This window comes from Cannabis sativa, chromosome 8, assembly GCF_029168945.1.
Source record: "Cannabis sativa cultivar Pink pepper isolate KNU-18-1 chromosome 8, ASM2916894v1, whole genome shotgun sequence".
Classification (NCBI taxonomy): domain Eukaryota; kingdom Viridiplantae; phylum Streptophyta; class Magnoliopsida; order Rosales; family Cannabaceae; genus Cannabis; species Cannabis sativa.
Genome location: NC_083608.1, coordinates 38,456,474 through 38,470,814, shown reverse-complemented (window position 1 = coordinate 38,470,814; position 14,341 = coordinate 38,456,474). Strand labels below are relative to the sequence as shown.

Genomic DNA, 14,341 nt, shown 5'->3' with positions numbered 1-14,341 from the left:
GTTGTTACTAGGATGCACACGTAGGGAGAAATGGACAGGGAGTGTTCCTCTCATTCTCATCCATTGTTAGAGAGTTTCACATTGTCATTGTGTGGAAAGATAATAGTTTATATAAGAGTAATAGACTACTCCTCCCATAGCCAATTGGTTTTAGGATGGAACATCATTCATCTTATCCCCACCAATTGGTTTTGGGATGGAACCTCATTCATCTTATTCCCAAATTCTAACATCCATCCGATTTATTGGAGCTGGAAATCCGTAATAAAAAATAAAATTTACAATAAAAATTTAAATATATAAAAATATTAAACTGCATAAAAATTAAAATACTACACATTAATTATTATTCAATAAATTAATTATTATCCAAAATAATACTTTAAATTCACAAAAGGAATACTAATATACTAAAAAAATACAAACATACATTATAAATTATAAAATATTATTAAAAATATAAAATAAAATACTAAACGGGTCATCGTCGGGACAGGAAGTGTGATCCCCGTCCCCGCCCGTTTAACATTCGAGAACAAAAAGTAATCATGTCCCCTTCCTGTTCCTTATTTAGACAGAGAATCTCCGTCCAATTAAAGGCAGGTCCTCGCGGGGCCCATCCCCATAGAGGAAATGTGCATCCCTAGTTGTCACATAAGCAAATTACATGCATAATCACTTAACTTTATTTGTTTCAATTTTTATTTCTATTTTTATATTCTTTAAGATATACTCACTTTTATAAATGATATTTTATTATACTCGTTAAGTTAATGTAAATTATATGTTAGACTTAAGTAGAGAGTGAGAGTATATTGGATAGCCCACTCAAAAAAAAATGAGTATATTTTAATAAAATATAATATAAAAGTATTTTTGATTAATAAATACAAAAAAAAAAAAAAGAGATATATTTTTCAACTTATTCCTAAAAAATAAGAAGCATTTTAAATTTGGTGTCAAATAACAAGAAAAAAAAAAAGTATTTTAGTGATATGTTTTAAGAGATACAGTGGATATCTAAGGTGCCTAATATTAAAGAAAAATGTTAAAGGGTACAAGTGGTGTCTAACACTTTCCTATGTGTCAATATAGCTATTGGTCCAACTAAGTATCGGGTCACATATAGTTTAATATAATAGTTTTTAGAGAGTATAGCTAACCAATCGCAATGCGACATGTCGAGAAAGTATTAGGCACCACTACTAGTGGCTAATAGCAATGCTCAATATTAAACATCAATTGACTAGGTGGTTCTTATTTTGGTTGCCACCTATTTTAAGGAAAATGGTTTTTTCCTCTTAAGGGCTTTGTTTTACTTCATAGAAAACAGGTATGAGTTGCTATTTTGGACATTAACATTTTGTCTCAAAATGCTTAATATCATTACTATTTGTCACATTTCAGGCTCTTTCTTTGATAGATCGGTCTTACTTTGTCTGCCTGTGCCGCCACCTCCTAACTTAGAACAAGTTTCTTAGGAAAAGAAAACAGAACAATTTCTTTTTGACATATAGAAAGGATCAGAGTTTTTTTTTTTTTTTTGAGAAAAAGGATCAGAATTTAATGAGAGAGATGTATACATGTATGAAAATTCAGCATCTTATATATCCAAAGTGGCATCTATGTTAATAAAACAAGGGTTATATAAATAGTATAATTTTAAAATGATAAATTTACCCTTTATTAAAAATTGGATAAAATAGTATTTTGAATTCAATTTTTTTATATTTTTTTAATACTACTAACTTGAATATAATTTCTAGTACGAATAAATGCATAATTTGTAACATTTATACTATTTGATAATATAATATGTATAGATTAAAATATAATATACAGTAAAGCATCTATCCAAGAATACACTTTTTTGATTTAAGCATTTATATATCACATTAGCATAACTTGGGACTTGAACCCAGGACTTCCAATACACACGCACCCCCTATGGCCACTTGAGCTAGCCTCAAGTGGTTATCCAAGAATACACTTAGGACTAAGCAAATTATATTCTAATTAAGAGGTTATAACTAAATAGAATTACACTAAGAAAAAAAAAATCAAAACACCAAAAAATATCAATGTAACAACGATAACATTAAACAATCCTTAATACTATATTATAATAAAATTATTTTTGAGTAAATATATTATTGATACATGTATTATAATTTGGAATAAAATTATTAATTCTACGTAAATAAATTTATAAAATATATGTATATATTTTATTAATATGTAATTATTCTTTTATAGAGGTATACGGGACATAGAAAATATATAACTAATTACAATTTAGAGGTTATACTTATTTATAATTGGTCTAAATTGGGACTTGATTTTTTTTTATAACAAATTAGAGGTTATTCTTGAATAAGGTATTCTTAAATAGAGGTTGCAATACCCTAAGATTAAGAAATTGGATTAGCATCCCTAATTATGTATTAATGAGAAATTATATTATTATATAATTAAATGTGTGAAACTATACTGATAAATTGTATTTTAAGACCCTGTTGGTGTACTAGGGGCATTTTCGTAGTTTTGACCAAAAAGGGTAAAATCATAATTTCTATGATATATCGTGCTTGTGGACTATATTAATATATAGTACATTTGTTCTGTCTATCTGTAGGTATTTTTTGATAAGTCGGTGCGATATAATCACAACCAAGTATTTTGGGCCAAACCGAGTTCGGGGCCCGAAATACATTTTTGGGGTTTAATTTGGCATTAATATGATAATTTTGAAATCTGAAATTATGTTTTATATATGGGTGTGATGAAATGATTAGTTTGCCCTTGGTTGCATAGATATGTTTATTATTGGCTATAGGGGTATTTTAGTAATTTGACACTATGATGTAATATTCAACAAAATCAATTTTTGTGTAAAATGAAATGTAATTTTCTGGTTTTGGATGCCCTAGCCGACCCTCTCCTTCTCCTTCTCATCTCTTTTAAAATTTTCTCATTTAATTGGAAGAAAATTGGTGAGGAAATTGAGTGGTTTTGCATAATTGGAGCTTGAGTAATTGTGGTAAGCTTCCAATTCATCCTTTGTGTATGCTTAATTTTTTATATTTAAGCTTTAAAAAAATGTTCGTGTGTTCTTGAGATGTTGGTGATGCATGTTGAGAATTTAAAGTTATATTTTGGTGAGTTTTGTGTGTTTGTGTTTTGTGTGATGAGTATGAATTGGTATTTTTGAGCTTTGATTACCGTTGTGATGGATGTTAACATTAGTATAGGTTGTCTTTATATTGAATTTGAGAATTATGCATGATTTGGATGGCAGGAATAGTTTTGGTTTGATTTTTAGGTAAAAACTCGAAGTGGGAAATAAGGCAGATCTTTGGGTTACAGGGCTCCTCGCTGCGGCCATGGTTGGGCTCGCCGTGGCAAAAGCAACCTGTTGTTGCTCCCCGCGACGAGGCCCTATTTTCTCCAAGAAATTTTTTGGGTTTTTATTTTCATTATAACTTTTGACTCGAAACTCCATTTGGGATGCTCTTTATATCGTTAGAAAGCTCGTTCCGAGATCTATATGCCTATCTATCTATCTATCTATCTATGAATGAAATGACAATTAAGTGATTATGTGAAGTTGATTTTTGGGATTAACCCTATTTGTGAAATCTTAGGAATTGTGACTAGGATTACCAGCGCTTGTTCAGGAATACCCGGGGGTTTAGAATCTCCACATACTTGAGATGTCAGGTAAGACAGTAGTTAGCACGTAGATATTACGATTGCGATTAAATGAAAAACTAAGATTATATTACCCTAAAGTGAGCGGTTATATGCCCTAGGGTTACTACTCTAGTGATTAAGCGATTTGAATGCAATGTTATGTTATATATGTTGAAATAAAGAATTATGCGGGTAAGGCATAATTAGGTTAGACGCGGTAATCAGAACCGAGATAAACCAATCTAAGGCCTTATTGTAAATAGACGTGTGAGAGCAACACGTAGGTTTTTGCTATATAGACAGTAGATGTGGTGGCATCAATATTAATCTGAATTGTAAATATGTATATTGCATATTATTATTATTGTTACTGTCTTGCTGGGCTTGGCTCACAGGTGCTCTACTGTTCAGGAAAGGGTAAAGTTGTTTGTGATCAGCCATGAGTTCGAGGGCTTGGCGGTGGATTGTACATGTTCGGGCCATACTAGACCATGCGGGTCGGGTCTACCAGCTACTGCATTTTGTATTCTCGGTTTTGTCGCTTAGGACGACATGTAAAACGACTTGTAAAATTTTGTAAAAAATTTTATGGGATCCCAAAACGTAAGAAATCTTTTTGGAATGATTTGGAAATTTTAAATAATTACAAGTTTAATTTTTATTCCGTAAGTATTTTAAAATTAAAATTTTTTCCCTCTTATTTCTTGTAATTCCAGTTTAGCGGGATTAGGTTTTGATTATTGGAAATCATAGCGTGCCTAATTGTTAAGATGTTACAGAGGTTCTACTGTATATATATATATTGTTATATGAATAATATATGTTAAGTGTATAGTACATAAAATGTGTAACCTATGTATTTAATTTACACTTTGTAACTTACATATTGTAATTTGAGAGGAGTTACAATTTATTGTCACTTGTAAATCTTTTTTTGATTACACAATTAGTGTAATAAAAGAATTGTTATACAAAATTGATGATGAGATTAAAAAGTATGAAATATAGTTGTTATAAAATGGATTAATACTCATTTATATAAGTAAAATGAAGTACAAAACGATTGGGTTTAATTTGGTTCAAAGGAGGTTACAAAACACAATTTTTATTGTGTTGAAACTGGAACAAACCACATGTCACCTTGAGGTGTAAAAATTAAAAAATGTTCTTTGAGCGAGGATTCGTTTCAGCTTTCATGTAACCACTAAATTTTCTTTAATCTATTTTACACCAATTTATGTGCCTATAACAACCATGAGGTATGATGTGTGTGAATTCTAAGTGTGATCACCTAAATACTATAAAAATGAGTCCAATATGTTCATTTGGGTAACTAAGTTTTCTATCAACAAGTATTTGTTAAAAACACAAGTCTTGTAATAATTCCCAAAACTATTTTCATGGAGTTCTCTTAGTGCTTAAAAATAGGAAAAATAAATTTTTAGGCAAAGGTGATAATATCTTGTTCAAATCTTAGTGATCCCAACTAATCTACACTAAAAGTTGTGAGTGAGTGTTTCTCTACTTATTCATATTATATATATATGTTTGTGTGTGTAAGAGAGACAGAGTGTGTGTTATATTACATGTGTTCAGGTTTTCTTTTTCTACCTTTATTATATATGTAGTGTAGAGAAACGCTAAAAGGTACCCGTGTGTAACGTCCTCGCTTCAAGCCTCCATTGGGCCCTTACACCCACGGAATGAATGGCTCTTATACACGAGTACGCCACTCTAGCTGCTTCCTGGATTGATGACTGGCCCTACAGACCAACACGAGTGTTTCTAGCGTGCTTTGTCCTCACTCGCACGCTTCCTGGGAAAACTTCCCAGGAGGTCACCCATCCTTGAAATTGCTCCAGGCCAAGCACGCTTAACTGTGGAGTTCTTTCGAGATGGGCTACCGAAAAACAAGATGCACCTTGTTGATATAGGTAGTACCAATCAATCCATTTAAGCTCTATTCAACTGTGTAGTCCCATACCTACACAGTCTCAGAATCATCCCACTTGACCTTCCCCAGGCGGTGTGGGATTGCACAGCTTACCCGGTGTTTCTCCTTACAGATCACGGGACTACTGACTGTCACAATCACCCCCCCTTACGGGGTCCGACGTCCTCGTCGACCACACTTCCGGCTGGGTCAAGGCTCTGATACCATTTTGTAACGCCCTTACTTACGTAAAATAAGATGCCATAAATAAACTGGCGTTAAGATACTAATGTTGCCTTTATTTAAAAAAAAAAAACACTTTTCAAAACATGGGTACCCAGTTGAAAATAAAGTATTACCACTTAGGGAAAAGTAATAGAAAATTTAAACGACAACATCCTCGATAAGTTTAATAAATTAAAAAAAAAAAAACTTTCAGCGGAAGATGGCCAAGACCACACGCAGTTACATGATCACACGAGATACACCCCATGCTGCCCAGACTCAACTTGTCACCGAAAGCTTACAGGCTTACTTATCTGCACATAGGGGGTAAATAAGGGGTGAGCTGCAAAGCCCAGTAAGGAAAAACACAATACTATGTACCAGCATTCACACATCATAGCACAAACATATACATTAAACATACAACAACCTAATCATAAGTATAAATAGAGGCAGCCACACAAATACTGAAATACCACACACTCACACTCACAATCACACTCCAGCTTCCATACAAATCTGGAGTGTCTTACGTTCTTAACCAGAACGCAGTACCAATAACCAGTGCACCCTTACGTACACTGCCTCACTTACCACATCACCATACATGTGTGGTTTCCAACCACTTCCAAGTACCTGGAACATGATTAAACAGCCATATACAATTCATCGATAAAGCACTATTTCACCGAAACTATCACATTCCACAGTTTCAATACAATTTATTCAAGCAGTCATACTAGATACTCAAACCATATAAAAAGCAAGTATAAAGTATAATTATTTTTCCTTACCTCAACTCCGCTGTAATTAACTCTTACGATACCTTCTAGGCCCTATAACAATTAGTGAAACCCTTAGTCCACCGATAAACTCAATGTATTTATTACTTACTGTACAGCAAGTTTAACCTAGAATTTGACATATAAAACGTTTGAATTAGAAGTCCTACTGTTCACAAAGTTTTTAGTTAATTGAAAGACCTTTCTAACGGTATAAAGATCATCAAAATCGGAGCTATAATCTAGGAGTTATGCATGTTTTCTCAAAACAGTTTCTTTAAAATTCTGGATCACGCCGATTTCTGAATACAGCCTAAAAATAAATGTTTTAAAAATAGTTACAATCTAGACAATACTTTCTTCATAAAAAATGTAGCTATTTTCCTAAGCTTTAAAACGAGATAAAGATTTTTTAAAATGGATCAAAATTGAGAGAGATATTGAATTTTTACTGAAGATACTTTTTCTGAAACAAAACTTAAAACGAAATACCATAACCGAGTAAAGATCCTAACTTTTGACTGGTAAGAACTCCGAACTAGGGAAAGGTTTCTTCAAAGAAAATATAAATTATTGAATTATCTTTCTAACAGTACAAGAATCGCTGTAAAATAATAGATATCGAGAGAGATATCACACTTTTACTAAGGTAATATCGGAAAGAAATTTAAAAAAAAAACTGTAAATCGACAGTCTGTAAAACATGAATTTTTGACATCGAAATACTCAGAATTAGGAAAGAGTTTCTTCATAAAAAATATAGATCATTAAATTATCTTTAAAACGGTACCTAGATCACTGAAAACGGACCTATGGGGAGAGAGATATGATAGTTTTATGAAAGTCTATTTCTCTGAAAACGAAAATAAAAACAAGTACGAATTTTACCTGAAGATTTCGAAGACACGGAACGATGATCGGTTGATTGCTAACCCCGAAGCTCTTAAGATTAAAACAATTGATTTGGTTCAATAGAGAGAATAAAAAAAAAAGAAATTGAGAGATGGTGAGAATAAAGGAATACGATACTATCTGGCTGCTAGGGTTCTAGAGTATATACGTATATAACATATCGTATAATAGGTTTAAATTTAAAAATAAATATCTAACTAATCAGATAAAATTATGCTGATTTAAATTTAAATTTTAAATTTTAAACTAACTAACTAATCTAATGCTTCACTATTTAATATATATATATATATATTTCATTTTTTTTTCTAGTCACACACGCACAACAACAACAACAACAACAACAACAACAACACCAATAATAATAATAATAATAAGTCACACAGGCACAACAACAACAACAACAACAATAATAATAATAATAATAATAATAATAATAATAATAATAATAATAATAATAACAATATAATTGTATCACACTTAATATACCAAATACCAATATATGTAGATAAACTGGATATTACATTCTACCCTCCTTAAAGGAAATTTCGTCCTCGAAATTAGAGTTACCAAAAAGTTCGGGGTACTGTTCTTTCATGTCTCCCTCCATTTCCCACGTTGCCTCCCTTTCTGAACGGTTGCTCCACAGAACTTTTACTAGAGGAATACTTTTGGACCTTAACTCCTTCGTTCCTCTCTCTATAATGCGAACTGGTCGCACTTCATAACTCAAGTCCTGCTTTAGCTCCATTCTTTCATAGTTCAGCACGTGTGATGGATCTGACACGTATTTTCGTAGCATAGAAATATGGAACACATTATGCGTCTCAGCTAATACTGGTGGCAATGCCAGTCGATAAGCTACCTCTCCCACTCTGTCCAATATCTCAAAAGGACCTATAAATCTTGGACTTAGCTTTCCTCGCTTTCCAAAACGCATAACCCCTTTCATAGGTGACACTCGAAGGAACACTTTATCACCCACTGCAAATTCCACATTCCGTCTCTTTGCGTCGGCATAACTTTTCTGGCGGCTTTGTGCAGTTACCATTCTATTTCGAATCTTTTCTACCGCTTCAGTGGCCTCTCTTACTAGGTCTGGGCCTAAGTATCGCTTTTCGCCAACCTCATCCCAGTGTAGTGGTGATCGACACTTCCTCCCATACAACATTTCATAGGGTGCCATCCCTATTGTAGATTGATAGCTATTGTTGTACGAGAACTCCATTAGTGGCAAATAGTTGCTCCAGTTACTTGGGAAATCCAACGCACAAGCTCGTAGCATGTCTTCTAGTATTTGAATAGTTCGTTCCGATTGTCCATCAGTTTGAGGATGGAATGCTGTACTCAACTTCAGTTTTGTGCCCAAAGCACTTTGCACACTTTCCCAAAACTTAGAAGTAAAAACTGAACCTCTATCAGATACAATGGTCTTTGGGACTCCGTGTAGCCTTACAATTTCTTTTACATACAGTTCAGCATATTGCTCAGCATTGTAATTAGTGCGCACAGGCAGAAAATGTGCTGATTTAGTGAGTCTGTCGATAATCACCCAGATGGAATCCTGTTGTTTGCTGTTCTTCGGTAACCCTGTCACAAAATCCATAGCAATATCTTCCCATTTCCACTCAGGAATATCAAGAGATTGCAACGGCCCCCGCAGGTCTCGGGTGTTCGGCCTTAACTTGCTGGCAGGTAAGACATTTTGCTACAAATTCTGCTATATCATTTTTCATACCCGGCCACCAATACCTACCTTTCAGATCGTTGTACATTTTGGTTGATCCTGGGTGTAAAGAATAGGGTGTAGTGTGCGCCTCTTGTAAGATTTTTGATTGCAACTCCGCTTTCTTAGGTACACACACCCTTGCCTTGTATAGTAGAATACCCTCTTCATTAACTGAGAAGTCCCCGGCTTTCCCATTTTGTAGTTCGACCCACTTCTTGATTAAAAACTCATCTTGGGCTTGTTCTTCTTTGATATTCTCTAATAAATTTGATTCAATTGTGAGGTTAGCTAGCTTTCCTGTTACTAACTCTATTCCAGATCTCTCGATTTCCTGTTGCAACGGCACTTTTAATGCCCTTAACATTGATAAGCTTGCATAGTTGCGTCTGCTAAGTGCATCCGCCACTACATTAGCCTTTCCAGGATGGTACAGTATCTCACAATCGTAATCTTTTACCAGTTCCAACCACCGCCTCTGTCTCATGTTGAGCTCTTCGCGTAAAGAAGTATTTTAGGCTTTTGTGATGCGTGTATATTTCACACTTCTCTCCATAGAGGTAGTGCCTCCGCATTTTCAATGCAAAGACCACCGTCGCCAACTCTAAGTCATGAGTTGGGTACCTTGTCTCATACTCCTTTAGCCGCCTAGAGGCATAGGCTACCACCTTCTCATTCGCATCAACACACACTCGAGCCCTTGCTTTGATGCGTCGCAATATACTACAAATTTGTCTTTGTTAGTTGGAACACACGGGACAGAGTCTTTGTTATGAGTTTATCTTTCAATGTCTGAAAGCTTTCCTCACATTTATCTGTCCATGCAAATTTTTGTTGCTTTCGAGTCAAATTCGTCAATGGTGTGGCTATTTTGAGAACCCTTCAACGAATCTCCTATAATATCCAGCTAGTCCGAGGAAACTCCGAACCTCACTTGCGGTTTTTGGTTTTGGCCGCCTCTTCTTTGCTTCAATTTTCGCAGGTCCACCTCTACCCCATCTTTGGACACTATATGGCCTAGAAACGCCACTTTCTCCAACCGTAACTCACACTTTTTGAATTTGGCGTACAATTGGTGCTCTTTGAGTCTACTTAGAGTTAGCCTTAAGTGCTCCTCATGCTCTTCCATTGTCCTTGAATAAATGAGTATGTCATCAATGAATACCACCACAAACTTGTCAAGATATTCCTTGAATACTCTATTCATTAAATCCATGAAGGCTGCTGGGGCATTGGTTAACCCAAATGACATCACTAGAAATTCATAATGCCCATACCGTGTTCGAAATGCCGTCTTTGCTATATCTTCCTCTCGGACTTTCAATTGGTGGTACCCAGATCTCAAGTCGATCTTTGAAAAGACGATCGCCCCTTGTAACTGATCAAACAAATCATCGATGCGAGGCAAGGGATACTTGTTCTTTATAGTCACTTTGTTCAGCTCTCGATAGTCTATACACATCCGCATACTACCGTCCTTCTTCTTGACGAACAACACTGGCGCACCCCAAGGTGAGTAACTTGGTCTAATGAACCCCTTGTCTAAAAGATCTTGTAGTTGAGCCTTCAATTCCTTCAATTCATTGGGAGCCATGCGGTATGGAGCCCTCGAGATGGGTGCTGTGACTGGCGCTAACTCAATCACAAATTCTATCTCTCTATCTGGGGGTAGCCCTGGTAGGTCTTCCGGAAAAACTTCTTGGAATTCACATACTATGTGGACATTCTCTGGCTTGAGGGTGGTTTCTCTTGACTTGTCTACTATGCTGGCCAAGTATGCTTGACATCCCGCACGTATCATCTTTTGTGCCTTCAGGGCTGTAACTAGCGGTAAGCTTGACTTGACTTTGATTCCTTCAAATATGAATGCCTCTCCGTATTCGGGGGTGAAAGTCACCGTCCTCTTCTGCGGTCTATTGTTGCTCCATGCCGTGATAGCCAATCCATACCCAAGATAAGATTGTAATCCCTCATCTCCAGCTCTATCAGATCTCCACTAAGTTCCTTGTCTGCAATCCTTATTGGCGCATCCCGCACTCCTCTAGATGATATCATAACCTCGCCCGAGGGCAACTCCGTCATGAACTTATAACTAAAGTTTACATACGGTAGTTCTAACTTATCTATCATCTTTAAAGCAATAAATGACTGCGTAGCTCCAGAATCAAATAAAACAGTACATAGTTTTCCAGAGATAGAAATCTGACCTGCAACCACAATGTTACTAGTCTCAGCCTCCCCTCTGGTTAGTGCAAATACTCGAGCTGGGACAAGTTTGTCATCCTTGAGTTGATCACCCTTTTGTGGACAGTCCTTCTTATAGTGGCCTGGTTGCCCACACTTGTAACAAGTCTTGCCTTTCAGTCGACATTCTCCCGGATGCTTACGACCACATGTTGGGCATAGGGGGTACTCCACATATGGCTTCTTCCCTTTGTAGTTATTGGACCCTATCTTGTTTCTCTTGTCGGCTTCGTTGTGTTGGTTACTTGGCAGTTTTCTTTTGTTATCACCACCTCCATTACTGGCCTTTCTGGCCTCCCACCTTGCTGTATTGTCTTTCTGTATACGACTTTCACACAACTCAGCTTCTAGGGCTTTTTCTAGTACCTCAGCATACGTGGTTGCCCTTACTCCTGACATCGCTATGTCTCGACTTATTCGGGAGTCGAGCCCTTCAGTAAAACGATGAATCCTCAGAAACTCAGTAGGAACCAGATCTGTGGCAAACTTTGCTAATCTGTCAAATTGGCGAGCATACTCTGTAACTGTAGACTTACCCTGCCTCAGGTTTGTGAACTCATTAACTCTAGCTGAGCGTATTGCTTCACTGTAGTATTTTTTGTTAAAAACTTGTACAAAGTCAGCCCAGGTCATTGCGGCCACATCCCGTGTTTGTTTAATAACATCCCACCAGATGCGGGCATCCTTTTTCAATAAACTAGCAGCACAAGCTACACTATCTCCGTTACCGAGCCGCATGTACTCAACAATACCTTCCACTGTTCTTAACCATTCCTCAGCTTCCATTGGATCTGAGCCCCCTTCAAAATTTGGTGGGTGTTGCTTGCGGAACCTTTCATATATTGGTTCCCATCGACCCTCCGGCACAGGCATGTATTGCACCGGCAAAAATTGATGTTGTCCTTGATTGGGTTGTTCCTGACGGTTGTGAGCCTCTTCATCTCGCTTCCTAATTTCTTCCTTGAGACGAGCAACTTCTTGCGCCAAATCTTCTTGTTGTGGTGGCACCACTACAGGGGCGTTTTGGTGTTCTTGACCAACTACCCTAGCAGGGACTTCGTGGTTACCCCCACCTTGACCTGGTTGTTGTCCATTTACAGGGGCATTTTGATTCTCCTGGATCACCGCCTCGGCAGGGACATGCTGGTTTCCTCTGCCTCGACCGCGAGCACATCCTCGCCCTCGACCTCTAGCTCGGTCTCTTACAGCCGCTCTTTCATTCAAGCGAGTTGATCTTCTGGGTTCACCGTTTTCCATCAAATCCCTTAACTTGTTCTTCAAAAGAAAGGAGATGGTATCGATAAGAAAAATAACAAAAGATGTATCTCGCTCAAAAAGGAAATATCTATACACTAAATTATATAAACTAAAAAAAAAAACGTAAATCATCAGGCAACAATTCACCATGTAAAATAAATAAATAAATAAATAAATAATCTTCACTCATAAAAAAAAAATTACACTAATAAGAAAATTGTTTGAGTTATACTAAAATTCTAACTCCGAAGAATCAGTTAATTGTTTCGATTAACCATACCCTAAACTTCTAGCTAACTAAAGGAAAATCAAAAGATAAAGACTAAACTAAATTTAACATATAAGACATAACATATATAAAGCATACATACTAGATGACAAGTTGATCCTTTGCAGCGATGGTGTGTATGTCGCGTGAATTTAAGATCAATGTAACTGTGGCTCTGGTACCATTTTGTAACGTCCTCGCTTCAAGCCTCCATTGGGCCCTTACACCCACGGAATGAATGGCTCTTATACACGAGTACGCCACTCTAGCTGCTTCCTGGATTGATGACTGGCCCTACAGACCAACACGAGTGTTTCTAGCGTGCTTTGTCCTCACTCGCACGCTTCCTGGGAAAACTTCCCAGGAGGTCACCCATCCTTGAAATTGCTCCAGGCCAAGCACGCTTAACTGTGGAGTTCTTTCGAGATGGGCTACCGAAAAACAAGATGCACCTTGTTGATATAGGTAGTACCAATCAATCCATTTAAGCTCTATTCAACTGTGTAGTCCCATACCTACACAGTCTCAGAATCATCCCACTTGACCTTCCCCAGGCGGTGTGGGATTGCACAGCTTACCCGGTGTTTCTCCTTACAGATCACGGGACTACTGACTGTCACACAGTGGTACTAAGCACCCTCCTACGTGTCAATATCGATGTTGGTCTAATTTAGTATTGGGTCCCATATAGTTTAATATAATAGCTTTTAGGGAGTATCGTTAGCCAATCGCAAGGCGACACGTCTTAAGGGTGTTAGGCACCACTGGTGCCCAATAGCAATGCTCATGTAGTGTAGTGTAGTGTTGTTGTAACATTTTTTTAATCAATCTTTTAGTCCTTGTATTATATTGCAATAGAATTTTAATGTCATAATTTTGTTCCATTGTAATAAAATCTCTAAGATCAACTTATTATTAAATTTTATTTTTACAAAAAATCATCTCAGAGTATTATTTTATACTATTTTAAAAAATAGAGGGTTCAATTAATAATTTTACAAAACACAAGATTTAAACTAGTATTTATCCATAAAATAATAATGATAGTTTCAAAGTCTAGAATAATTCCTTGCAAAAAAAGAGTCTACAATAATTTACAAAAATAACCTAATCAAACTTATATATTATATATAGTAGCATCAAGCAAAGATATTAAGCACTTCACTGTATTTTTCTTTTCTGCTCCTTTATATTTTAACTAATAAACATGCCGCGCTTCGCGGCAGATATGTAAAATATTTTAAATTATATATAAAAAATAAATTGTGTGTTTTAATTAATAATAATTACTTAATAAAATT

The 14,341-nt window shown here is 36.1% G+C and overlaps 1 protein-coding gene and 1 long non-coding RNA gene across 3 annotated transcripts; one reads left to right on the top strand and one right to left on the bottom strand.

The window, feature by feature from the left end:
- The first annotated feature begins 2,669 nt into the window (after positions 1-2,669).
- Positions 2,670-4,357, top strand: LOC115701349 (uncharacterized). Of its 2 annotated transcripts, none has more exons than XR_009684147.1 (3): positions 2,670-3,040; positions 3,323-3,720; positions 4,105-4,357. It is a non-coding gene; the product is annotated as an uncharacterized LOC115701349 (long non-coding RNA). The 2 variants fall into 2 exon arrangements; XR_004008534.2 differs by having other exon boundaries at positions 2,680-3,040; positions 3,645-3,720.
- A 6,807-nt stretch (positions 4,358-11,164) lies between these two features.
- On the bottom strand, positions 11,165-12,772 carry LOC133030601 (uncharacterized). Its single transcript, XM_061103395.1, has one exon. It carries the CDS (start codon positions 12,770-12,772, stop codon positions 11,165-11,167), a length of 1,608 nt encoding a protein of 535 aa, XP_060959378.1.
- Positions 12,773-14,341: the final 1,569 nt, after the last annotated feature.

Bases quoted from the DNA above. Each gene is read 5' to 3' on its own strand.
- LOC133030601 (XM_061103395.1), bottom strand. From the start codon at position 12,772: ATGGAAAACGGTGAACCCAGAAGATCAACTCGCTTGAATGAAAGAGCG.